Raw genomic sequence first — 26,927 nt, forward strand, 5'->3', positions numbered from 1 at the left:
TCACTTTGATTATGCTTTTTAATTGATGAGATACAATTCTGTCAATGCTACTGTGCTGACCATGAGATCAGGAAGGATGTCATCAACAGAACGCCCAACCACAGTTCATTCATCATATAAAACCCAAAACAAAACATAAAAAGACTTCTTTTTAACAGATATGGGCAGGACTTATAAAACCATTGACAGAAAACTTAATCACCCTGTGGCTCTCATGCTGAAAGTATCAGCATCACTTCATGTGTCTGTGTGTGCGTTTCTGTTTGGATCTCCACTAACAGCTTTGTATTTGTACGTGTGTCTTGTATTTTAGTAAATGTGTTTGGGCTTGGCAAATTTAATAAATATAAAAGTCAAACACATTTCATTCATAAAGAAATGGGTCAAAGAAGAGAAACTGAAATGTGGACACTATGTCTGCAGGCATTGTTAGGACCATGTGTGTTTTATATCATGTGTAAACTGTTCAATGGTCCACAAATACATAAAAACACCCCCAGCAGCTTCGAACAGACAGGAGGCACAAAAAATTTTTCTGCTTCCAAAAAATTCCTGGAGCAGGTTCACGTCCGCCAGGCTTCAGTCTAAAGACAGGCATATGTCTGCCTCAGCAGTTCATTAAGACTCCATGTAATTCCAAAGCTCCATCAACACAAGTTTTCCTTTTAATAGCATCTCAGTTTTACAGGTAAACCCAGCTGCAGTTCAACAATGCAGCTAAACTGTGGGGTTCTTCCCACTCGTCTGCTGCTGCTGCTGCTGGAGGTACGTGGGCCGTTTGATGCGGGGTTTCCTGCGCTTGGGTTTGCTCTTGGACTTTGTCAGCTGGACCACAAAAAAGGAGAGGACGACCATCGCTCCCAGGAAGGCAAACACAGGGATGGTCTGGCCCACTTCTTGGTTGTAGCGGCCAGGCATTATTCCTAAAAGGAATAAGAGGGCAGAGGTCACCACCTTTATTCTCACTCATTATTGTTTAAATAAAATGTTAGGTGATGTTGAAGTGATGAATGATTGTTGTCTGTGGAAGCTCTTTGACTAAAAGTATTTTAAACATTAGAAATCTTAGTACCACATTAGTATACAGTACTGAAAAAAGGAAATAGGTACAGAACTACTGAAAAATGCAAATATAAAACTAGTACTGAAATACAGAGTTTGTACAATTCCAGCAAGCCACCTTCATCCTTCAACATATCCTGAACTCTCTCAAACAACCTTTCCCATTTCTGTAAGTAGACTTCAGGAATTGTTCTCCAGGCTTCTTAAGGGACATTTAAAGCTCTTTTTCAGATGTTCGTTGCCTCAGCGTTCTGTGAAGATGATCTCACGGGACCTGGGGAGGCTGACCCATGACTGATTGTGCTCCATTGTGTCTTTTCTATTTAGGTATGTTTTTTTTTTTACTGATTTGGCAGTGTGTTTGGGACCACTGTCATGCTAAGTAATGATTGCAAAGGGGATCAAATTGACGGTACTTTTTCAGTACTTATTTTTAAGCTCCCCAATAACACTGGCTGAAAAGCAGCCCCGAAATATGACAGTCTCTCCACCGTGTTTTACAGAAGGCTGTAGTCTTTCCTGACTTCCTACTTGCATACTATTATTATCTGTTGTTGATTTTCAGCACAATTCTTGTGCAATTGGGTATATGTCAGCCTTTTCTCCTTGTTTCCCCATCCCTAAAATGTTTTTTTGACAACTACCCTTCCATTGAGACCATTTCTGACGAGGCGTCGGCAAGCAGCAGATGGATCCACCAAAGGGCAAGATAATCAATTTCTTATGGACATGACTTTCAGGTACTGTTTTTCTGCTGTAGATGATCTAATAGGGCAGTAATTTATTTTGCTTTTTCCTCCACCAGCCAAACCATTTCATATCCACATTGTAAGTTACTATTGGACACTGCAAGCAACCCTGTAATGTATTTAACCCCTGTCATATGTCAGTCAACAGTATTTTTTTTTATTTTATTTTATTTCCACTGGTATCCATGTCATTTGCTCACGTCAGTTGAGAGAAGTTTGCATCATTAACAGTTACTTCATCTGTCATTCTTACCAACATCTAAACTTCACTGAAATTTCTCATTCTCTAGTCTCAACATTCAGGATAGATTTCTTCTGTGTGAACACCCGTGATTACGTCACATCGCTTGTCTCAATGAATTAATGAAAATCATTACCAGCTGCTGGAAGAAAGACGTTATTCTCCAACTTTATTTGCTGGTCTTTGGACACTTGCTTTGTTTCGCCTTTTGAGTCAAGCTTAATATTTAGTACCCTGAAGTGGATCTTCTGAGAAATTCATCTTTACATTGCAACAATCTGTGATGTGTGCTAGTTACATGCCAGACACAGTATAAAACCTTTGTGAAACAACAAGAAAAGGGCTGTAGCACTGCCCACGATGCTAAAAGAAAAGCCTTCCTTCTGCCAATGTAGATTCTAATGTTTCCTCATTTTTCAAAGCTCTCATCACATTTTACTAGACTCGTGTCTGAAGTCTTCTTTCTTTCCTGTTTCCTAATAATAGAAGCCACTGTTCATTATTTATTAGCCTGGAGTCCAACAGGATCAGGCAACTTTCAGCAGTTGTGTCAGAGCAATGCAGACACACCAGTCTAAATGCAAATCACGATGCACTAAATCAAGTTTTGACCTAACTGATGCTTTTCACAGGTATCTTAGTGCTAAAGGTGACGCTAGGTCTGCTGAACATCAAAGAGATGTTCAGTTCAAATAGCTCCGACTTTGGAAATTGTACTTTTTTTCCTTTTCTTTTTTTTAAACTGAGGACAGTCAGTGTGACCATGTATAGGGTGACTAGTCATAAGAGTTTTACTTTTAAAACTGAAAGTGTTTTGTCTGTGTTTTAGGACAAGTCTCATGAATTTAAAAGAAATAAATAAATGTATCCTTATAAGTTTCATTAATGTTCTTTTCAAGATAAAAGCTGCATTTTAAAAATTTTGCTTATGTCTTACCTCCAGGGATGTCCCAGGCCCCGCTCTCTCCAGGTGACAGAGGCCTGACCTGGGGACGGTATGCCCTCACGTTAGGCAGAGCCACTTTGTCCAGGTCCACAGAGAGAAGCTTCTGGTGCTTCCATAGATTACTGGGAGCACAAAAAAAAACAAAAACAAAGGAGTTTGAGAAACTGAATCCAAACGCATGTCTGTGTTTTGCTTGCCTTCCTCATTCTTAAGTTCATATTTACACTTGTTCTATTTGGTGACAGGAAAGAGAGCAAATCCACGTTTGACTGTTCAAATGAGCTGCTTCAAAGCATCACTGTGACAGTTAAATCTGGCCCCCCACCCCCCGCTGGGCTCTTTCTGTATACAGTGATGTGAGGAGGAAAAATGATGAAAATGTTGACAGCAACATGCTCAGAAGGAAAACTAGACTGTGATATTCTCTAGACTATCTGAAAAACATGACAAGAAAGAATTCAGCATGAGCTAATGCAGCTGTCAAAATAAAATGAAATAAAATACAAAGAAAATAAAGTCTGAGTGACAAGTGAGCACTGGGACATGCAGTTTCATTGACCAGAGAATTTAGTTGCTTGAGGAACCTACCTGGGGGCTGTCTCGTTGACTGGCTGAGGCTTTGCCCATGACAGATGGGGACAGGCCGGTAGTGGGCGGGGCTTCGGATCTCCGAGATGGGCCTCTAAAACCTTGGAGTACCGGTAGAGATGGTTCCCTAAAGGCAGTTGCAGAAAGAGAAAAAGCAGAGTACCAAAAACGTCAAGTAAAACATCTACTCATATTACAGATGTAGTGCGAGAGCCTTGAGGTCACTTGTAGAGCTGGAGCAAAAAACCTTGAACTTTGAAAATGTCCCAACGAGTCCTATTGTAAGACTGTTGATATAGCAAATCAAACAACTCCAAACAAGATCAGCTTTTAATCTGTCTATCACTGATTTTACATCCAAGGAGTTTTCATGTTTGTAAATTTCAGCCAGTGGTGAATCATAGCATAAAGCAGGCGTGACTCTATAATAAGAGGCTTCGAAAAGCACGACTGAAGCTTGATTTAGACATGCACATGAAATCTGCATCCTGTTCTTTCATCCCTATACGGCATCCTTCCACACCATTCAAGTTGTTGTTGTATGCATTTATCGGGAAGTGCACGTTGGGTTGCACAAATTTTAGGGTGTAGGGTTACAATTGGGTCATGGCATAAGTCAGCGGTCCCCAACCCCCGGGCCATGGACCAGTCCGTGAGTCGTTTGGTACCAGGCTGTGAGAGTTGAGGCTCGGGTGTGAAAATTATGGTTTTCGCGGAGGGGTGGGGGGGTTATCGTTAACTCAGTTTCTCTGGTCTTTTCCTGTGTTGTAGTTGTGTCTTATTTTTTAAGAAATATTTACGTGTTACCATAGCGACCAGAGAGCATTAACGGGCAGAGAGGAGAATGTTACTCTCAATGTTGTTGGCGCATTTCAGGAGAACGCTGCTAATAAAGTTTCACAATTACACAGTGAATTCGCGTTTATTATTATTTTTACAAAATACCACAGTTTTTGTCCTGGTCGTATCATTTTATTTTGTTGCATTTATCCGTGACACCTTAATGGCCAGTCCGTGAAAATATTTTCTAAAACGGTCCGTGGCGCAAAAAGATTTGGGGACCGCTGGCGTAAGTTACGACCAAGATCTGAAGCAGAAGTATAAATCATGTCTGAGATGTTTAAGGGTGAGGGTTTTCTGGTGTTATGTGATTATTTAACATGCAGTATAGTATTAAAGCACTAGAAATCTAAATTAAGTGATTTTAAATGGCGTAAGTCACGTAATTAAAATAAACTGTATGGTTCTTCTACGTATGTGACGTAGCTATCTGTCAAGACAATGTAGAGGTAAACCCAGAATCTACAACACATATGGCTAATGCTCAAGACGAGAAAAATTTAACAGAGTAGAAACCATCTCAGTATAGTATGCAGGCCTTGTCCCTCCTCACCTTCCAGTCTCTGTGGCAGTGGGTGCTCGGCACCTGTGGGAGGTGCCACTCTGCTGTGTGAATGGCTGAGGCTTGGCGGGGTCATACTGTAGGAAGTATACTGAAGCAGAGCATCTAGCAGCCAGAAGCAGTCTGTGAAATATACATTTAAATAATTAGCAAGTAAGTAAATTTTTCTCTCTGTACCTGTGCAAAAACACACAGAGGAGCTACCTTTCTGCCTGTGACTGTCATCTATACAGTTTGAATCTCCGTACAGAGCGATACGACCTCCCCCATCAGAAGGCGTTTGGTACAGTCCGAGGATGGGAACACCCTCCACCACTGCGGTCTCTTGCTTCAACACTTCCAGACCTGTGAAAACACACACAGAGTGTTACATCTGAACTAAAGACACACAGATTAAAAAGTGGCCTGTCAGCTAGCATGGCTGTTGGCCAACATTAAACCAGGTTAAACACTCTTAAAGGGGTGCTGGCACCTTGGTCCTTTAGGTTCTTGGCAATCACTATTCCATCTTCTGGGAAACGAGCAATACTGCAGCCAGAGGCGTAGTACACTGAGTGAAAGAAAAAAGACAAAATAAGCTTTATCTTCAATAAAAAATGTAACAAATATATGAAATAAAATGTAATTTAAACAAATACATGTGTGAAAATTAAAAGTATGCTTTTATGTCTTACTGTCATGATCAGCTAAGGTGAAGTCCCCCTCGTACAGGCCGTCACTGAAAGCCATCCCCCACACTGAGATCAAGTCGTTCAGAGCTGGTATGTTAGCGCCCCCTGTGTCCGGCATCCACCACTGCCTAGAGGTTGCATAAAGAAAATCACACCACAATCATTAAATTAAGGCAAGAAAAAAATAAAAAAAAAAAAAAAATCCCACATGGTTATGAGAAGGTTAAACAAACTATATTTTCAACTTAACAAGCAGAGGACTGATCTAAGAAAATAAGAAGTCACATGAAAAAAAACAACTTTGAGAACAATTAATCAAAAACCAGTTTAACTAAAATCTTCTCCAAGTTGCAAATATCTTTCATAAAATAATAGTAATGCTAAAAAAAAATACTTTAAATATCAATACAGAGAAAACTTTACATTGGCAGATTATTTCATAAAAACAAGAATTGCTTTTTAGGTTCCCTGTACAGTCTTCTGGGTTGTTTTGCCCAGAAAAGGCAGCTGTGAATGAAGCTCTCACATGAACCAATGCCATTCAATTAAAACTGAATTACTCAACATAATATTTGGAAGCCGCAAAGCCTATATTTAACGGAGTTAAAGACGTTTAATCCTGCGGATACTGAGTGACAGCTTGGGTAGGATATAACGGGAGTAGAAATCACTGGTGAGTAATTGTAATCTCTGCATGACGACTCAAGAAGTCGTATGATGTACAGACTGAGGATGCATAGATGCAGATTAAAAGAAACTGTGATACAGTACAGTACCCAACAGAATTTCCCATGCAGTCATTATATGACATGAAGCAGCTGTTTAATCAGTGAAGTGTGCAGGTGGAACAGAAATAGAAAAAACATGCATAGAGATTCTCAAATGAGAGAAATCAGTCAGAGTGTAACTGACTGATGCAAAATATTTTTTCCGCACAAGTCATTCTATTAAGCAAAATTAATCCAAACCACTCTGCGCCAATTATCAGCCTTTTCTGCAATTATTAAGGGTGTAGAGCTGCTCTAGACTGATGCATTGCATCCCCTTACAAATGTTTTTCCATTAATTGTTTTCAAAAAGTTGACAGCAGTTTATGTCAAATGTATTAAAACATTTGATGTTTACAGAGGAATCTACCACTTTCTACAACTGATGATTTTTCCTCGCTGCTGTGAACTGGCACCATCCTGGTGAAGCACATTAACTGTATCTCATTTACCAGCATTCAAAAGCTCCCACATTTGTGTTTTTGCACAGAACAAGACATAAAACAAAACACTACATCAAAAGAATGAAATTTAAACTACCAGCAATGACTAACAATCATTTTTGTCATGTGCAAAATTGTGTTCACTGCCAGAAAATCCAACAAAATTCACGTGTCAGGGATTCTGTTAAATTCACAGCTGAGCAACAAAAGTAAAAGCCGCGCATAAATTTATTTACAAAACAGAAGCCCATATATATTCTCTTATCTCAATCATCACTGTCATACCACTGAGTTTAATACCTGGTGTTTTCGTCGTAGAACTTGACCTTCCTCATGACAGAAGTGTTGTACCAGTCGCTGAAGATAATGAGCGACAGACCGTTGTCGATGTCTCTCCTCAGCTTGGTGATCTCCTCAGGAAAATACTCCTCCTCGCTGTCTACCATCAAGAGTGTGCCTGAAGGGACACATGAGCAAATAATCCTTTAGTTTGTCATCTTTTTCTAAACCATAAACAATGAACACTCGGGGAGAAAAGCCTCTAACGACTGCCTGGAGCTCCATTGTTTGGGAGTAGAAACATTCTCATTTTGTTGTGCGATTTTTAGTCTCCGTGTTCGTACCATACTGACTGGCATCAAAGCACGTGATGGGAGCTCCCAGCACCTCAACAAAGTACCCCATACTTCTGAGGTGCTGGTACATGTCCCTGAAGTTAGTGTGGATGTGGTCCCCATTCCTGAAAACACAGAATACTAATCAAAAGCACAGAAAAGGAAAACTAAAAAGATTCAGTGAAAAGACTTTATTTGAACACACGAACCAGTCTAATGGGTCGTTTTTCATGCGGAGGTTGTCGCGAGGAAAGTAGCCAGGAGGGTAGCGCAGGTTGTGGTACTGATCCCAAAGCACCCTCTTACTGCGTGGAGGCGTCGGCACGATCTTTACCTTGATGGGCAGTTTGACTGTGGAGGTCAATTCCCCTCCAACCTCCGACTGCAAAGAGTGAAAAAGATCAGGAAGGCCGATGAGTAATGTCTGTAGAGCAGTGATTAGTTATTAAAAAAAATTAATAATCTGAGATCATGTAAATAACTTCTATGTAATTACTAAATATACACTTGAAGTAACACATCTGGTAAAAGATACCCGAGCTCATATTAGTTTAAGAAAACAGACAAAGAGGTTGGCAACCGCTGCTCTAAAGCTACTTAGAAGACAGCACAGTGACTCACGTCGTTCTCTGCAGGTGATGCCACTGTGACCATCACATGACCTTGTGCAATCCCTTCCCATGACGCTGCTTTCTTGGCCACAGAGATGGACACAGCCAAGTATCCGGCCCACGGCCACAATACCGGTGAATATGAGATGGCCACATCGATGTTGTCGCCGTTCTGAGGAAGGTAAGGCTGCCAGATGGGCTAAACAGAAGGGAGAAACTTTTAAGTCGGCTTAGAAAACCATTAGATCATCGTGATGTCAAATCCTGGTGAGTTGTGATACAACTTTCCTTCACTTATTATGCTAAAGCACTTCAGCGCCATTTATTTACAGGAAATGCAAGCCTGTGTGGGGATTCTTTGCTTACTTTGTCCACAACTCTGCCGGTGACACCCATGCCGTTGAGAATAGTCACATTGACAATGGTGGGCATTCCTCCATAGTAGATGGGCTGAGAGCAATAAGGCCACATGTATGGGCACTCTGTTAAGTCGATGTAGCTGGGAGAAAGACTGGGAGGAGAAAAGCACAAATTCTAAACAAGGGTATACAAGAACTAGTTACTAAAACAAAATATTATAAAATAATAAATTTTAAAAAAAGCACATTCCCAAAGACTGTATGTTTAATGTCACTGTCCCCCAGTACTTTTCTACAGAAAAACAGAAAGTTTGACTGGGGTCATGCCATGTTAGCTCGACTCCAGCAGACTAATTTGGATATTGGGATCCAATCATGGTGCAGAGAAAATTGAGGTGATGTCAGCCCTTATTAAATGTAAAAGCTAAATAATATATAAAGCATCTCAGATCAATTTGAGGCATGCTGGAAATTCTGCTGCTCAAAAATTAAGCCAATGCAAAAAATAAAAAATAAATAAAGATGCTTCAGTTATAAAAGAGAATAAATCCCCACAGACTCTAAAGTTAAAATGAACAACTTCAACAATGAAATTAGTGGTACAAAAAAAAACAACCAACCAACCAAAAAAACCCGTTCAATATACATTTAATATAGAACATTTTTTAAAAACACATCAACAGTCAACTAATATGTTTTTTTATGTGGTACAGCCTATCCAAGAAATCTCTGCTCCAGTTTTGTTGAATGAAATTCGACTATTTCAAAATCCAGATGGCGACAGCCCAAATGATCATATTAGTGGAATGGACCTGACGCAGTCTGATATTTAATAACGGATCAATGTAAGGGTTCAACTTCGGTCTGCAGAAGTGGAGTTTGAGACAGATTTGAGACAGTCCCCCTTGTGGGACTAATAAAGGAATATCAATATCAATATCAATAAAGGAAGACTCAGCCAAATATTGACCCACCTTTGACTATGAAAACTGAAATAGCAGACTAAGTCTACCTCTGTCCTTCAGGACGGAGCAAGCTCCAAACTTTCAGGAGCCTCACTGCAAGCCAACTGCCAGTATTTGATACTCTGTAGACTGAATGTCAGTCATGCAGTTCTTCAAAAAGCGACTAAAATTCTGCCAGTGTGAGCCAGTCCTTTTCCTCCCAAGAGTGAAGGCTGTGACAACACTGGGTTGGCCTCCTTTAGTGTTATGTAATTGTTTTTCATACGCCTACAAGCGTGGGAAAATATTTATGTACACTAAAATGAAGCTGAACAGACTCCTTGTTGCTGTGTGTGAACGGGCTGTGAATCCATTAACTCCTCTTCGTCGGTGCTCATTTTTACATTTACCTGGCCTGAGGTCTGTAGCTGTTGAGGATCTGGTAGGCTCTGATCAGGTCTAGTTTCCCGTGGCCTTGTTCAAACATGTTGACCCCAGGCAGTCTACGAGCTGAGGCAATCAAAGCCTGCTTCATGGAGGCTGGGTTCACCAACTCCCGGTTGAGGACAGTGCTGCAGGACAGAAGAGGACAGGCTGTGTTTCTGTGAATCTGCTGGTGTCACATTCCTAAGCTTCAAATTCAGGACACTGCTGGAGGAGAGATGAGGGATGGGTTGGTGTGTGTAGCAGTGCGTCTGTCTTGTCTGGGAGAAAGGGAGGGATGACTGCTGTCAACAAGGGGAGGATGATGTTTGATATCAGCAATATGAGCTCACAAATGGGTTCAGTTACAGCTCAACAACACGAGGACACAGTGAAACGGGGACACATTTCACTGCTGGCTCATGTAAGATTACAAAACCATGGTTATTAAACCAGATTTCACTTCAGTATTATGTCCCTGTAACCTCTGATGTCAACCATCTCTAATGGCACATTTGCTTCTCAGTATCATCACTTCAGCTACAACAGACGAGCCTCAGAGAGCTCCACACATCATGTAAGAGTAATCACAGCATCTAATGACTGTCCTGGCACCAGAAGGCATGCTTTCATGACTCGATTACCTGAGAACATTACTCCATTTTTTTTTTGTTTTTTTTCCCCCCATACTATAAAGAACCGAATGGCCTCCTCATTAACTAGCCAGCTTGATCTGTTCTTGATGAGAATACTCTGCATCTGTACCTGCTCTGTGCACGCTGACTTTTGCTGTTGCAAAAGACTTTCATTACACATACCTCTGTCTGCTCATATGGCATTATGACACTGGAGGTAATTAAACCTCATCAAACTTTAGTCTTACACTACTAGTAACTTCTGGTGTCATCCTACGCTGATAAGAATCTCATTTAAACCTTCAGTACAAAAAAGGGGAAGTTTTTAAATATCATCCATTTAGTTACAAGTGAGGGTTAAATTGGCTAATATGACTGACAGTGACCTGTCTGCTAGGCCTCCAAAGTGACCCTTGCCACCATGTTTGTGCTATTTTAATTGATATAATATATGGGACGGCCCATCTCAGAAGTGCTTCTGTGTTGGTGAGTCTAATTCTAGTATTTATTAGCCTCCTATCTAGCGCAAATTAACAGGTAACCATATCTGTGCATTACTCCCATACAGTTTATGAATGTAATGTGACAAAGCTTGCCAGCTTAGCTGATAATTCAGCACTTCAGTCTCATACACATAATCTTAAATTTTTACTCAAAACCCCCCACAAAAAACAGCATGGTAGCAACTAGCATTAACCACAAGAGCTCGAAATGCTTTCAAAAACCAAGCCAAAGGTACTTTACAGTGCTCTTCAAAGAGTTACAAGATTGAAGGTGAATGTCTTGATGCATGCTCAATCATCCAGGAAAGTAAATACCAAAAGGTTGATTCTATTACACTAAAACCAGATGAACAGAATCAACCTTTTGAGATTGAAGGTGAAGCTTATATTATCGGACAATTTTGTTTTAATTTAACCTGCTGTGCTGCATGCTGCCTATTATGTCTCTACATATCATGTTAACTGTGCAGACTCTGACTGTGTGCACAGATGGATATGCAGGTGGTTAGTTCAGCTGGCACACTGTGCCTGATATAGATCCCTAATGCAGTTAGCAAAATAAGAGTAGCCATCTGGAATAACCAGACTATAAAAAACTTTAATCTGAATCATTTTATCGTAAAAGTTTGGGTTTTTTTTTTTTAGCACTCTTCATCCCAATACAAGTTGTTTTGGGCAAGATTCCTCTGTTATCTTTAACATGTATGTCTTTAACTTAGGGGCTGTTATTAAGGCTAATAGAACTAAGAAAGTCAGATTAAGAAAGCCAGTAAAATACCTCAGGTTCATACAGTATAGCATAATGAGTTTATCAAACTCACCTGGCCAGGAGTGTGACAGCACCAGCCACCACAGGAGAAGCCACACTGGTGCCAGACAGAGAGCGGCATCCCTCCTTCATCCCTGAGCCCCTAACACCAGAACCGTAGGTGACGATATCAGGCTTCACTCTGCCATAACCCCCGGGCAGCTCCTGAACACAAATGGGAAACAGATGCAGAACATGGTTGGATGAAAAGCAGCTCAAAACTGCTGCAAGCCTGAGTAACTGGGGGAAGACACAGAAGAAAATATTCTCAATGGTCAGCCAATTCAAATATTTTGATCTTTCCACTTAACAATAGAGGCCAGTATCAGAGAGTACAAAAAAAGTACACATATTGAGACAATCTGCTCATGCTGTATCAACACAGTTTTGAGGACAGCAACCTAAGCATAGCTAGTTTCCACTGTGCCTTTAGAGAGCTATGAAGTGCTCTTCTCTGCTCACTTACTGTATACATCTCACTCACACACCACCTGTTTGCTAGAGAGCGAGGCCTAAAGCTATAATTCTAAATTTGAAAGGGCTGTTTTTCATGAGCTTAAACTTATGTTTCAGTTTATGTTATTACGCCTACTCGTTGAAGTCAGCAAGGCAATTTAAAGCCAGTCTCTCAAAGCTCAACTACTGTTTAAAATATGAGCGTCAGCTTAGATTTTACATGCAATTACTATTATGAAAGTCAAACAACAGCAAAAAACAAACACTGAAGCAGAGACCGAAAGTAGGGGGGAAAAGCCTGTCATTTTGGGTGTTTTTGATTCATGTGGGAGTGAGAGCCTCGTTATGCTCGGCTGGCGCTGATAGAAGGGGCACAGAACATCACTGAATCGGTGAATGAAGTCTTAATCAGATCCTAAAGCAGATGTCTGCTTTTGCCTATGGCTGATAAAAAAAAAGAGAGTGTGTGTGAGAGAGAGAGAGACACTCTACAGTAAGTGGATGATGGGATGTGGATGAGGGATCAGAAGGTTACCACATGGTTGGCCAGCTCAAAAAGCAGAGGGCAGATCTCAGAAGTAGATGTCTGCCAAGATGACGGTGTGTGTCAGAGTGTGTATTCTAGGTGTATTTTCTTGCAGCAACTCACCCAGGTGGTCATGCCTCTCGAAGAAAACCTGGCAATGTTGTCCTCAAAGTCAATCCCCCCAACCCCGATCACATCCATCTGGTCTGCTGGGTTATTCAGGGTGCTGAGAAAGATCAGTTTAATTTAGTGTAAAATAAAATAAAAAATTTTTAACTGACAGTTTCCAAAATGTAATATTAGGACTTGCTTTGCTTGTTTAGTGATTTTTATGTAGTGACAAAAGAAATGTTAAATAAGGTAATAAAAACTTGTTAGGGTAAGTAAGCATTTTCTTGCAATTAAACACAGACGAATAGGAACAGAAAAAGTCTTTTATAGTGACTATACTCCAATGTGAGGCAAGTATCTATTTACACTAATGGTGCTATGATGTGGAAAATGCTGGATTTCAGTGGAACCATGTGCACTTTTAACCACAACACTGGAGTAGAAGTGAAACTAAACTAAGACTCTTCTGCTCATCCCTGTTAATGCACACGATGAACCCTGTAAGCATGCGTGCTGCCGTTATAGCAATATTAGCATACCCATACAAAGGTCCATCGTTGCCAATGGCAGAAACCATGATCACTCTGTTGGCAGTCAGCTCCCAAACCTGCAGTCAAACATGCAAAGAGAAAAATGGAGTGTGTGAGGTTTAACAGCACATAACGCATAAGGTCAGATTGTATTTTGATAGCTGCTTTGATAATTTGGGAAGCCTCATCCTACACATGTTTATGGGAACATATTTATGTGCATTACTAAACTGTAGCTTATAAACTCTTATTGTGTGTGGCAGCTAACCTGTGAAGAAAAGCTACATACTGATCATTCATATCTCCTCATCGGGGCAAATTCTTACGAATGACTAATTAAATTACCGTGTTGTGCCATGTGCATAGTAAGTAACTTGTTATTGTGACTTGTCACAGACTGTTCCTACCATCAGGTCAAGATATTTAAGTGTAAAACATGTGAAATTGAGGAGCAATTTTTTGGACAAGTGTTGCTACTGAAATATGGGGAAAGAGTTTAGCACCTTCTCAAAAACAATCATCTTTTTCAAAGCAACTCAAAATGCAGGACAACACATAATCGTGCAAGTTAATCTGCCATCATAAACTCAGACTTTTGGCATGTTGCAAGTGATCTGTTATCAAGTCTGAGGTACCCAGATTACTAAAACAACTTTTAGAGAGCAGTGACCAGGGTTCATTCTCAGACATGAAGCTGACAAGTTCAGGGGTGCATGTCTAAAAGGAGCTTTAATTAGTTAACATGAATGCACAGCAGAGGATGACTGATTGTTTAAAAGGTTTCAGAGACAGAGCTGTTTCCCATTATATTCAGTACATAATTCACATCTTGCCCTTTAATCAAGAAAGAGCGTTTGATCTTGTAACAACAAAACAGATGTTAGTCTATTCAGCACTTATTGTGAAGGTTGACATATTGTTTTTGTAATTATCAGTGAGCACTGAAAACTTGAAAGAGCAGTCCCAATGTTGTCATGCATGCGTTTATGTGCCTGGTTTGACCCGTTTGAGCTTACAATTGACCTGGCTATTGCTCATTGGCTTATTAGAGCATTGTCAAACAAACTTTATGTGTAACATAAAGGAAGAAAGACTGGGGACTATTTTTATATTTAGACAAATTTTAAACCATGTGGTCGCATTTTCGATCAACCTGGTTATTTTAGAGACAACTTTCCTGTGCTTTGCATTCTTATTTAATTAAGCAACTATGTTTCTAAGTTAAATCCCGAAGTGTGCATCACCTTATCAACAAAGGGGTGGTCCATGAAGTCAGGTCCTCCGATGCTGAGGTTCAGAACATCGATCTTCTTTAGGATGGCGTAGTTAAAAGCATCAAGGAACCACGAGGTGTACGAAACCTAGTACATGGGGAGGGACAAATACATTTTATAGTATAAATGAATTTTACAGCAACGCACTCCAACACCAGCAGTGCATTGTATATTGTATGTACCTGGTTGTTGGTAAAAACTCTGAAAATGTGCAGCTCTGAGTCGGGAGCAAAACCCTGACACTCCCTCATACTAGCTATCACTCCTGCTACGAATGTACCATGGCCCAGACCTGAAAAACAGGATAAGCAGTTTATAATAATCTTTCTTTGTCTCTTCCACAGACAGAAAGTTTGTGACTTTTAATATTACATTATTTGAAAAAATAAAATGCAGTCCATTAGTTATTGTAAATGCAGTGACATTACTATTAACCAATAGCACAGATGGATGAATCATTACCATTATTAATGACCAAGCTCTCCTAAAGCCACTCTAGAAGCAAGTCTGGCAACTTGGCAGCATTCTTTAAACACCTCCAGGCACTTATGACTTGTTAAAAATTATGTACAACATTTGTTGACTTCGCACCATTAAAAAGGCCTAAAAGGTTGTTTTTTTCCCCCCTGGAAATTACACTTTTACAACCACCTTTGCTTCGCTGTTATGTGAAATTCACCATAATATTTATTGATCCTCACCATCATCCAGTGTCTTCTCATTAGTCCAGTTGGTCCTTTCTTTAACATTCTTAAAATGTGGATGCTTCTCACTCAGGCCTGTATCAAACACTGCCACCTTAACACCAGAACCTGCACACATAAAAGAGATTTAAACAATTTTATTTAATTGCTTTGTTGACCTATATGATTTCTGAAATAAAGTTTAAAAGCAATAGTTAAAAGATCCTTCATTTTATGATATTTTGTAGCAGATGCGCGTAAAAGCAGAGACTCAGTCAGTGGGCCCTTTCTTACCGGTGTGTCCCATCTGCCAGAGTACATCTGCCTGCAGGATCTGGGCGACGTGGCGGGGAATGGCCCGCAGCAGACGTCTGCTGGAGTGCCGTCCGGTAGCATGCCAGAAACCCGAGCCGAGTGAGAGGCTGGTTCGTCTGAAAGGGCGGGATGATTGCCACGACTGCCATTTTTGGGTCCCACGGGTGGCATTGCAGGGTGCAGCAGGTTCAGGTGCTGTTGGGACAGAACACAATTGAGACAAACTATCATTCACTCTGCTGTAAAGCCACATTAGGACAAGAATTGAGGCCTCCCTTCATTAAAACACCCCGTCACTGCCATCGCCTTCAGCCCCCCCACTGCAGACAGCACAGTCAGGCTTATCATGTTCTGATGCTTCATTGGAAGTAATTTCTTTACATCTGGCTTCAATCCCCCTTTCTTCTTACATCTATTAGCTGAGAGGCTGATCACAGCAGCCTAATTTAAGCCAATCTTTTCACAATGTGAATCACATGGACAAAACCAATTATCAGTGGGTCATCACGATGCATGAGCAGTGCCCTGCAGGGCTTTTTATCCCTGTGAAGTAGAAGAGTACAGAGTTGATTTCTTTTTTTTCTTATCTTTTCTTTTTAATGAATTATTTCAGTAGGTTTCACGGATTCAAACTGTGAGTTAGAGAAATGTGCACTTTTATTTAATAAGACCAGGGTTTTTTTTTCCTTTTTAAAGAGTTGTTCTCTCAGTCAGGAGCTGCTAAATTTTCATTAAACTACACAAAACCACTTTTCTGAAATAAATGTTTAAAATTATTACCGTTTTACTGGGTAGCCTCACCTAAAAACAACCAGTGGTGATCTGAGGGGTGCACCATGAAGCAAAATAAATGGCTTTGTGAGCTATGCTGATCTGATAGTCAGTTTTTCTGTGTCCTGAAGGTGGTTTAGCTAAATCACAGTAATAAGTAAGGCTATGTTTCCAGTTTATAGTTAGTTTAGAAATCTTAGAAATTAACAGCAGCATCAAGATCAAGGCGGTTTTCTGCAGAAAGTTGATCATCATACCCAACGATACCCATCAACTCCAACTGGGGTTTTAGGTTTTGTTGAACCAGCTTAGGCAAGGAAAGCCTGGCTGTGTCGAAGACTAAAGTATACCCCTCAGGCCTTTTGTGTTACTGTGTCATTTTTCTGGTTTAACGGGTGCTTTTAATACAGACTAACATTACAATGCAAAAAAAAAAAAAAAAAATCACACAGTGTAGTCCAACAATTCTCATCTCCTTTCAAGGAAGTGATCTCTTTCCACCAACCCACATCCGAACAGCCTTTAACTTTGTCCAGTGTTTTTGACACAATCAATTTTTATTTTTTTTTAAGTTAACAATGACTTTGCCTTAGTCCATTGTGCAGGAGCACTGTGAGAGCGAGGGAGTACATATGGAGAGACAGTGAGAGAGGAGCTGCAAACTTTAGCACGATTACACCGAGAAATGTTTTATGTTTCACGTCATCAAACTGTATCGATATCAGGGGCGGAGCGTGGGGGTGGCTTACGGGGCTTAAGCCCGGGTTGTTTTGTCAGAAGCCCGGGGTATTTTGGAGTGTAATTTTTTCATAGTTAGATGCCTGGCTGACAACTGTATAAAACAAAAAGTACACACAATATTCGAAGCACATAGTGCACACTGTGGGAATTTACGACTGTGCGTGAATCCCCCCCTGATATTGGTATGATCCAAGCTCAGGCACTAAGCGACTGAGCGAGGGGGCGGGGCAGCTGCTGCCCGTGAGTGCGCTGTTGGAGAGACGGAGCCAGCCATACTAAGGAGAGCTTAAGTTTGACCAGGTACCAAAGCAAATCATTCGTACTGTACAAATAATGTAAATATGACGGTGCATCACGAAAGATTGATATGAAACTGATCACTTGACCAATATTACGTTACTTGCTCTTCAAGTGAATCAACAAATGGCAAAATGAAAAGCCGAACAAATGCTATTTTTTTTAGAGTCTTAGCTTACGTGTGTTTATTTCATATTTTCAGTTCTTACCCTCCCCGACTAAATCGGTTTCAGTTATGTACTGAAACATAAGAATGGACATTAGAGGGTTCTTTCAAAGAAAAAACTCAGGTAAATGTTATTTTATATATTATGCTTTGTATGTTGTTCAGTATATTTCTATGCAAAACAAGAGGGATTTCAGTACACAGCAGGATATTCACATTTGTAACCAGATATTTACATACACTTTAGGGAGAAAACATAAAACATTTTTACTGTACAACATCAATTTAGAGTAAATTTTTGTTTTAGATAAATATTGAAATATATTTTGAATTAGTTAAATTTCAGAATAAAGAGAGACAGAGCTATTTTTATCACTTTCATCAAATTTAGGAGTACATGTACACTAAATTTATTGTTAATTAATAAGAAAACTCCAGACGATTCCATTCTGAGCTGAAGAAGCTTCTGATAGGTTAGTAGAGTCCATGTGAGTAAATTGCTGGCACAGCTGTGGATGCATATAAGGCAAAACACAGAGCCTGTTTCTTTGACATGGGAAAATCAAGAGATATCAACCAAAACACCAGGAACAGAACTGTGGAGCTCCATAAGTGTGGCTCAAGTTTGAATACAATTTGGTGCCATTTGCAATTAAGAAATACAGACAGTTTCTCTCTTTACTCTTAAAGTTAACAAATATGTTTTTATATTTATCAATCTAAAAAAAATAAACATTTAGTCTGATTTGATGTTACAATTAAAAAAGTGTTTTTATCTGAAGAGTAAATATCTGGTTTCAACTGTATATTTGATGATTGTCAGCACAAAGAGGGAGAGAGAGGAGAACGAGGACAGAACAGATGAACAAGAGCAGGTGAGACACACATGTTAGTCAAATGGTTGTTTACCAAAAGTATCACCGTATCATAGGTCCTCATGTATCTCGTACCTAGTGTTTCTTTTTAGGTTTGTTATTTTTCAAATTCTGTATTTATTAAGTTCTGCAGGCTTGTTTGCACAACAAGGCTGAATAATTATATAAACTTTTCTCAATCTAAATAGTGTACTTTGGTAGAATTAAAAAAATAAGTGTAGTGCAGGTCTATGAAGATTTTTAGTGCTATCATCTAGTTCTGATTCTGGTTCTGTCTTGGTTAAGTCCTCAGTAGTCCTGATTTTGAACTGTTGTAGTCCTGTTTTTAATTCTGGATCAGTTCTGGGTCTGGTTGAATTGGGGTTTAGTCCTCGTGTCTTGATGCAGCCCTGACCTTGTTCTGCCTTGCTGCTTAATTAAAAAACTAGTTTAAGGTGTCCTGCACATGTGATATATATTTTATATATATATATTTTTCCCTATATGAAGTCATTCTTTTTTCTTTTTTCCAAAAAAAAAAAAAAAAAAAAAATCCCACATGTATACTACTCTTTGGGCTAAGCCCCGGGTGTTTCAAATGTCTGGCTCCGCCTCTGATCGATATTATGAAAATAGATTAGGATTTATCCATTCCTACAGCCCATTCAGTTAAAAGCCACATTTAACCACAGAGGCTGTATTCTATACATTTTAAGCACTTTATTTGTCTCATTCAATTTAGAATCACCAGTTAACTTCACATGCACCAGCAACTGCAAGACTTTTTTTGGTTTTTCTTTTTGATTTGAGGCAAATACTTTCCAATAATTGTCTCATTTAAGTCTTGAATTTTATGCTTGCATATGGCATACAGTTATTGATTGTATTTAGTTAATTTTGTGCCTGTCCCATCAAGCTCCTGATCAGTTTTAACATGTGATAACGACGCTTTACTGCTTCCCAGATGACTCAGTTTTAATTTTGATTAACATATTCCTCAAACAGCTGCATGCCTTTTTAGTTTATCAAACTTTATTTGCAGCTGAAAGTACCTTTCATCTTTCAAACATGTTTGTGCTTCACAGATGACTGAAAAAGATGCTAAAGATAACTGAATTCGGGTTTCTAGTAGGGCTGGGCCATATCATACCGTTCACGGTAATACCGGTATAATGTTGGGCAACGATAAGAAAATGAAATATTGCGATAGAATATGGGTAAAACACGCATGTGCAGTGCCTTTGTTTTCATACGCACATGGCGGAAAAAGCATGGCGGCGACGGAGAATGAGAAGGGCGAAAGCGGATCGTTGAATGAAACGGATGAACCAGAATTGTTTTGTAAAAATGCTGCAACTTCAGTGTGGAACTGGTTTAGCTTTTGTCCGTCAGATACACAACAAAGCACTATTTTTGGTAGCGCATGCTAGCGGGCCGTCGTTATTACCGTGTTTTTTGGAAAATACGGCACACTTAAAATCAGCCTTTGATTTTTCCACTGGAAATGCCTTTTGGTCAAACTGTCAGCGAGGAATTTGCTTTTGCACTGTTAAATTTTTATTTAACTTTAATGCACATAAAAAACAGCTGCTTGTTCAAGTGAAAATACATTGATCGGGTTTTTTGCACTAATTAAGTTGTGGTAAAGTAATTTGTCTAGTGTCAATTATATCGTCAGTTCTATCGTTATCGAAAATTTTCAAATGTATATCGTGATAAATATTTTTGGTCATATCTGCTCTAGTTTCCTTGATATCTAAAACTGTAATCGCCACTAGTTGACCATTTTCAATAATAAGAAGTTGCACTACAAGGTCACTCCATACTGAAGCATCTGTTTATGCAGCCTGGGGGCACACTCAAGTCTTTCATCCAGTGCCAGGCTCAGGGCGTGCAGGCAAGCCCCACCACACTGACTCACCTACTGCCTCAAATGGTGAACAAACAGACTTTCTCTGTTCTTCCTCCCATCCCCCAACACCTCATGCACACACACACACAACACACACAACACACACAACACACACACAGAAAGAGTCCAGTTTCTACACCCTGAAATTGGCCTGCACTTCAAATAAAGATATCAAATCCTGTTTAGCACCACTAAAACAGTGGAGGTAGAAAAGCATCCCATGACTGAACAAACAAAGACATTCTGTGAAATTCAGCAGCTAAACAGCTTTCTGTATCAGTACAGACGTGCCAACCTTAGAAACACTGATCCCTTTTCCCCACACAATAACACCATATTGGCAGACTTACAGGGAATGTATTTGAGCGTGCGGAATACTTTTCGCTGCGGCGTCACCCTCTTGATGTAAGGGTGGTCCTCCAAGGTCAGCAGGCTCCTGGGGGAAGCTTGCCGGATGTGGAGCAGTTCAAAGTCGCTCGGGAAGTCCGAAGCTGGGTTTTCTCTTGGAACAATGTGCCACTCCAGTGCGCCATCCCCAGCACCTTGCAAGGCTCTGCTGATGTACAGGCTGCGAGCTTTGGCTGAGAAATACCCTGTAAATGCTACTATGTACTCTGTAGAGAGAGAAGACAATACTGTAAAGAACAGATAGAATACGAGATCCACAACTAGGAAGCGTACATTCAGGAGAGAGACATCTTTTTAGACCACCTATCCATGGAGCGGTGTGAAAACCAATACAAATACAACCTTTCCACTGTGACCAAACACTACATTAAGACATTAGTGGCAAAGCAAACATGTATCTTGTTAGTTAATATGAATAATTTGGTCAGAAATGAACAGTTGATTAAGAAATACATTAAAAGCACTCTCTGCTTTCTAAGTGGTCTGACAAAAAATGGTTTTAAATTTCAATGTTTATGTGGACCACAATTTTAGAAGGACAAAGGATATCAAGTGGCACAAAATACAATATCTGGATTATGTAACTACACAGTTACTGATCCATTTGTGCTTTAAGAAAATTGAATGGATGAGGTTGCAACAAAGGAATGAAGGACATGAATGGATGCAATTCATGCTCATACATGCCACAAACTGACTTTTGAAATTATTGTGAAAAACGCGTGCGATAACTTCCTTGTTGTGTTTTCTCTACTCTATTATTAGTCTTATTACAAAAAACAAGGGATGGTCCACTATTGAATAAGAAATTGAATTGAAACGGTTAGATTTAAATCTTAGCAATGGCTGCAAAATAAAGTTGTAGTGTTTTCTCTAGCCAGCTTCCCGATGGACTCAAGTGAGTAATTAAAAGTAAGCATGAAAGCTCTGTCCGTATAGAAGATTACTTTACACTTCATTACTTTCCCCAAAAAAAAACAGATAATATCACTTGCAATCCCAAATATGAAGCCACACTATCAGAAGTGGGTAGCTAGCTTGGCTTCACCAAAAGTAAAGAAATCAACCCAACAGTAAATCTACAGCACACCAATAAATTTGTCATAAGTAGTTTGATTAAATGGGACAAATACAGCATGTTAAAGACAGCAGATCTTTGTTTTACAGGAGTCACAGCTGTGCTTTGCTCCTTCTTTGCCAAATGAATAACGTCTTCTGAAGTCTTGTGTAGGGCTGTGCAATATGACAAAATCAAAACATCTATCGTTTCATTTAGCTATCGTTTGTCCATGCAAAATACAGTGTCTGGATGGCCACCATGCAAGCACAGAGAATACCAGCATGGCCAGTGAAGATGAGGCAGAACCAAGTAGCTCCAAACAAAAGGACCAGTCAAATCAAATCGAGGACCTAAACGAGGGGCTACCTCTGTAGCATGGATATGGTTTGGTTATGAAAAGTCTGACATGGACCAGAAAACTATACTATCCAAATTATGCCGCAACCACGGACTTAAACACAACAAACCTCTTCTACCACCTACGCAAGAGCCAGGTGAAAGTGTATGAAGAGCGTTTACAGATGAAAGAAGATATGATGTGACTCCTGAAGGAGAGCCGTCAGCTGCTCAAAATAAACCTTAGACTCAAACGTTAGAACAGGCTTTTCCCCGCAGCACACCATGCAATAAATACTCGCAAAGAAAATGGCGGCCGTTACAGCTTATATCTAAAAATATATTGTTTCATGCATCGTTCAACACTCGTCTCCAGGTACACGGACGCCCAGCTTAAAACACTTCACACAAGTCGAGTTGCCCGAAGTTCACTGAATTACAGAAAATGCACCATTTTGTGACACATATCGTTATCCGGATGAGATTTTGGTCATATCTCACAGCCCTAGTCTTGTGCTACGAAGACTTCAGGAGATATAAATCTTCTCTCTAATACTCAACAAGAAGGGTAAAAAGCCCCTTTCATTAATGAGTACAAACTATTCCACTTGACTCTACTGTGTAAGAGACAGTTCTGTGATTTTCCACATGTATCAAAGACTTCATCCAGCTAACAAGCACATCTTAAAACAGAGTTCTTCGCATCCATGACTGAGCCACATCATTTCACTGACATGTTGACATGCGTCTTCATTATGAAAAACACTGCACATTCACTTATCTTATTTCTAGGAACAGCTGCAGAGACTAATAATAGCAATTTTTTTCACATCCCTTAAAGCAAAATGTATGAAAATAATGAAGAAACATGTCACTGAGTGCAATGGAGTGACTTAGAGATGTCATTTTAATAGGCTTTGGATAAACCTACCATACTTGTTTTAAACACTGTATTCCCCATCTGATAAAATTACATTGAAACCACATCATCAAGAATAATTTCTTACCATGTTCCACCACTTTGGTGGAGAACTCCAGTTTGAGGGTTAACTGGGAACAGTTTGTGACAGACTGTGAGGAGAGGGCATCTATTTTGGGGGTGTGGTCTGAAGTAGATTCGGCTCCTCCCTCCCCATCCATCCCCACCACAGGCAGGAAGCCTGCAATCAGCCCCAAAAGCATGGAGACCCATGCGGAAAGGAGGAGCATTTTGAGTTGTGAAGTAGTGTTAACCATTAGTTTGACTGAGCTCTTTGTAACTGTGGGAACAGCCAACCGGCTGGTTAAGAGTCAGCAGGTGTTGGAACAGAGCATTTCAGGTCCACAGTTCCACAAATGAGTCCATAATGCAAGTGACCTGAGCAGCTAGATTAATTTCTTTCTGCGTTTTCTCTCCATGGTGGCGGTCCAGGGTGGCGGTTCAGCAGCACTGTCCGAGTAGGAACAAAGATGCCATGTTGATAACTGGGAGAAGTGGACAATTATCCAGAGCTGTGGATGTTTGGGAGGAGAGCTGGAGCAGTGAAACGGAAAGTGCTGCTGGATTTCTTCTACAATCTCTTGTTTTTCTGTGTAAGACAAGGAGGGAAAAAAAACAAAAGCAGTAGGTCAGACAAAAGATTGTCACATTTAAATAAAATTACAACACAAAACAACTAGAAGGTACTCAGAACAACTTGAAAACTTCCCATTAGACCAGCAGTAATAATACCAGCTGCTGAGATTAATAGTGAATTGATTTTGTGGCCCTGCAGACATATGTAATCATATGCCTATTACTTTCACAGCTGTGGCTGTTTAACAATCTGCATTTGATGGCAGAAATCCAAGACTTAAAACTGTGCACATGAACACTGTCAACATACTAACAACAACACTAGAAACCTTAAAATTTAAGATTGTCACCTGATTATCTCATCTTAATTTACATGTGGTGATGTGTTAGTTATACATGGAAACACAGCCTTTAAACAGAAAAAAAGTTTAAAGCAGTGCAGCAATGTCTGCCAACAAATATGCAATGCAGATATGACAATAGCTACATGTGCTGAATCTATTCAGTTGCTCTTGATCTTTTTCTGTGTATAAATGTAAATATTCAATGCAAATCCTGCAAGTCCTGTGTTTTTTTAATCATTTATTTTTCTACTTCTACCATACCAGCGTTTAATAAAACGAACACATCATGCAGTGCTCAGAGAAAGGAGTGTTTAACCTGCTGTGTGCAAAGGGGAAGGAAGGGAGGTGTTCTATGTAACTACAATGGGGGCATAAACGCCTGTTCATTATTTAGCCACTCGTGAAGAGTTTGAGGCAAATGTGCAGCTATGCAGAGAACAATATGTGGTGAGCCTGTCAGGGATGGTTCTATTGTCGGACTGTAATTAATATTAAATACTCCTATCCCAAGAGAAAGACATGTTAAAACCTCCAAACCTCCACATTTCTAAAAAATTTATGAAGCTGTCAGCTTGCATACCACAAGTTGGTTGGACTTTCTAAAAAAAAGAAAGTTGACAAAAGTAGATTTGCACAAGTGTGTAGTGTAAACAAGTGTGAATTATATTCACATTCATGGTGCACTTGTGGTGGCGATACCCAATTATCCTTACCTTTAAGTATCAAATCACTTAAGCATAACTTAAACCATCTGCTTCTCCTGGCGACACACACACTTCTCTATAAAGACCACTTATAAGCATTACTCTGTCTCACTGGTGAATGAACACAGCTCATAGACTGTCAATGCACTGCTTTAATTAGAATTCATATGAATGTTATTTTGACAAATAATCCACCTAAACACATCCACTGCTCCTCAGCAGCAGCTGCCACCCCAAATAGGAAAATGTTTCCCTAAAAAACTCAGAAAATGCTCAGGAATGATTTTAAAACAACAAATAAAGCTGTGATTATAGTGACATTAAAGATATATGGGAATTTGTTCACTGTGTGACAACATGCAAACTTGTACAAGAAGCCTGCAACTTTTTTAAAGTTCACTTTAAGTACCATCTTGCTCATAATATCTATGAAGTTGGTCAATGATCGGAGTGCAGGGAGTGAATTGTTATACTAGGTCAAGCATACAATAAATATGGTTCTTTTTAACCTAGACATTCCTATGTGATCCCAGGAGGATGCAAAATTATAATTACAGTCAACCCAGATTTAGTTTCCTATAATTTATATTGTAAAAGAGATAAACACATCCCACTGTTATCTTTACTTTCATCATCTGTGTGCAGTTACACAAAACCATACAAGTACTTCTGATATGGTTGTACACATGTGTTGGGGGTGTAAATAAAAGTCTGCGGCTGGTCTACTCTCACAGGAGGAGGGCCAGTCACTAGTTCCGGCTCAGGGCAGGAACTCTACATGTAGGAGACAACATAAACGTTGAACCTACCCTAAACGACTACTGGTTTAGATGCAGCGCTGTAAAAATAGTCCCACCACTGGTTAGGGCTGGGCTGTAAAAGCCAAGCTGGGACCACTTGTGTCAACATGACATCAAGCCACAAAAAATGGCATCGAGCCTCCAGGCACAGATTAGTAGGTAGAGCGCACCCCCACCCCAATTAGTGTAAAGATAAGAAATACACAGCAGTGTTATAAGTTAGTGATATTTAGTGTAAACCAGGCAAGATACTGAAAACAGTTGTGGGAGTTTTGGAGGTTACCTGCAGCAGTTGTTTGGATAGGAATGTAAATACCTTGAGATCCCAACGTTGAGGTAAAGATTCATTTTGCAATATGTAGAGATCCATGAACTAACCAAACACGCTACAAAGCACACTACAAACACACACGCTCTAAAATCCAGAGTATACAGTAGACAGTACACAATAGCTGCAGTGTCTGCGGGATTAAGCTATAATTTCTCGACCTTACGTTAAATAGCATTTTACTCTATTTTTTCTATCGCGACACTACATTTACATTAATACACTACTGTAATCCTACATTAATAAAACTTAAAACACAAGCAATTTTGTTAACTAGGCCATAAACAAAGTAAAGCTGTATCAAACGACTGTATCATAATAAATACAGCAAGCATCAGCAGACATATACTGTAGGCGGAATATCTCCAAGAAGGACAATCATTTTACGGGCAGTAATTTAACGTAAAGGAACGGGTAAACATTCCGCTATCTGAAACTGTTTTCTGTAAACAAGAAAACATGCTAATAGATTTTTTTCAGACCAAGCGGTCTATCACATGTAAATCGCTAGCTAGCTAGCTTGGTGTTATTATGCAGCGCCAGCTGGTAGCTTGTCTGATAAATATACTCACACAACACAGTTAAATCCCAGGCTTCACATTTATCTGGTGGTCCGTGTCGTTTGATGTCCTTGTGTTGATGTCTCGACGTCTACTCGCTTGTTAATTTTACGTCCCCTCGAACAAAAGCTAGCTGCAAACTCACTACAGCCGCAGACCACTGACGTCTGGCTTTCACGGGATGCCAGACTGTTATTCTTATCCTGCTTAACCTCCGGTCACATTTAGCCCTTTTATACATTTAAGATGGCTAAAACGCTGTACTGCCACATATTTTGCGTCGATATGGAACTCAAATAATTATACTGCCATCGAAAGTGCATTCTTTCCTGCATCCTGTATCATGATATGCGGCACTTTTTAATATCAAACCTGGCAACCCAAAGGGCCTCGCTTTAGTCCATTCTTCCCGGCCATGCTGCGTTTTTGC

The 26,927-nt window shown here is 39.9% G+C and overlaps 1 protein-coding gene and 1 long non-coding RNA gene across 2 annotated transcripts; one reads left to right on the forward strand and one right to left on the reverse strand.

Annotated features, from left to right (window-relative positions):
- Positions 1–26,843, reverse strand: mbtps1 (membrane-bound transcription factor peptidase, site 1). The gene is made up of 23 exons (XM_082540524.1): positions 26,510–26,843; positions 23,214–23,774; positions 20,753–21,016; positions 15,641–15,856; positions 15,365–15,475; positions 14,846–14,955; positions 14,634–14,750; positions 13,399–13,466; positions 12,872–12,974; positions 11,780–11,931; positions 9,808–9,969; positions 8,461–8,605; positions 8,105–8,293; positions 7,693–7,865; positions 7,493–7,608; positions 7,170–7,326; positions 5,663–5,787; positions 5,461–5,538; positions 5,193–5,333; positions 4,980–5,111; positions 3,587–3,713; positions 2,990–3,120; positions 1–923 (listed from the first exon to the last, which is right to left on the reverse strand). Exons 2-23 carry the CDS (start codon positions 23,440–23,442, stop codon positions 718–720), a joined length of 3,252 nt encoding a protein of 1,083 aa, XP_082396650.1. The 5' UTR covers positions 23,443–23,774; positions 26,510–26,843; the 3' UTR covers positions 1–717.
- LOC309709798 lies at positions 17,155–19,004 on the forward strand. Its single transcript, XR_014277605.1, has 3 exons — positions 17,155–17,473; positions 17,673–17,760; positions 18,460–19,004. It is a non-coding gene; the product is annotated as an uncharacterized lncRNA (long non-coding RNA).
- Positions 26,844–26,927: the final 84 nt, after the last annotated feature.

The sequence above is a fragment of the Aulonocara stuartgranti genome, assembly GCF_965226115.1.
Source record: "Aulonocara stuartgranti genome assembly, chromosome: 7".
NCBI lineage: Eukaryota > Metazoa > Chordata > Actinopteri > Cichliformes > Cichlidae > Aulonocara > Aulonocara stuartgranti.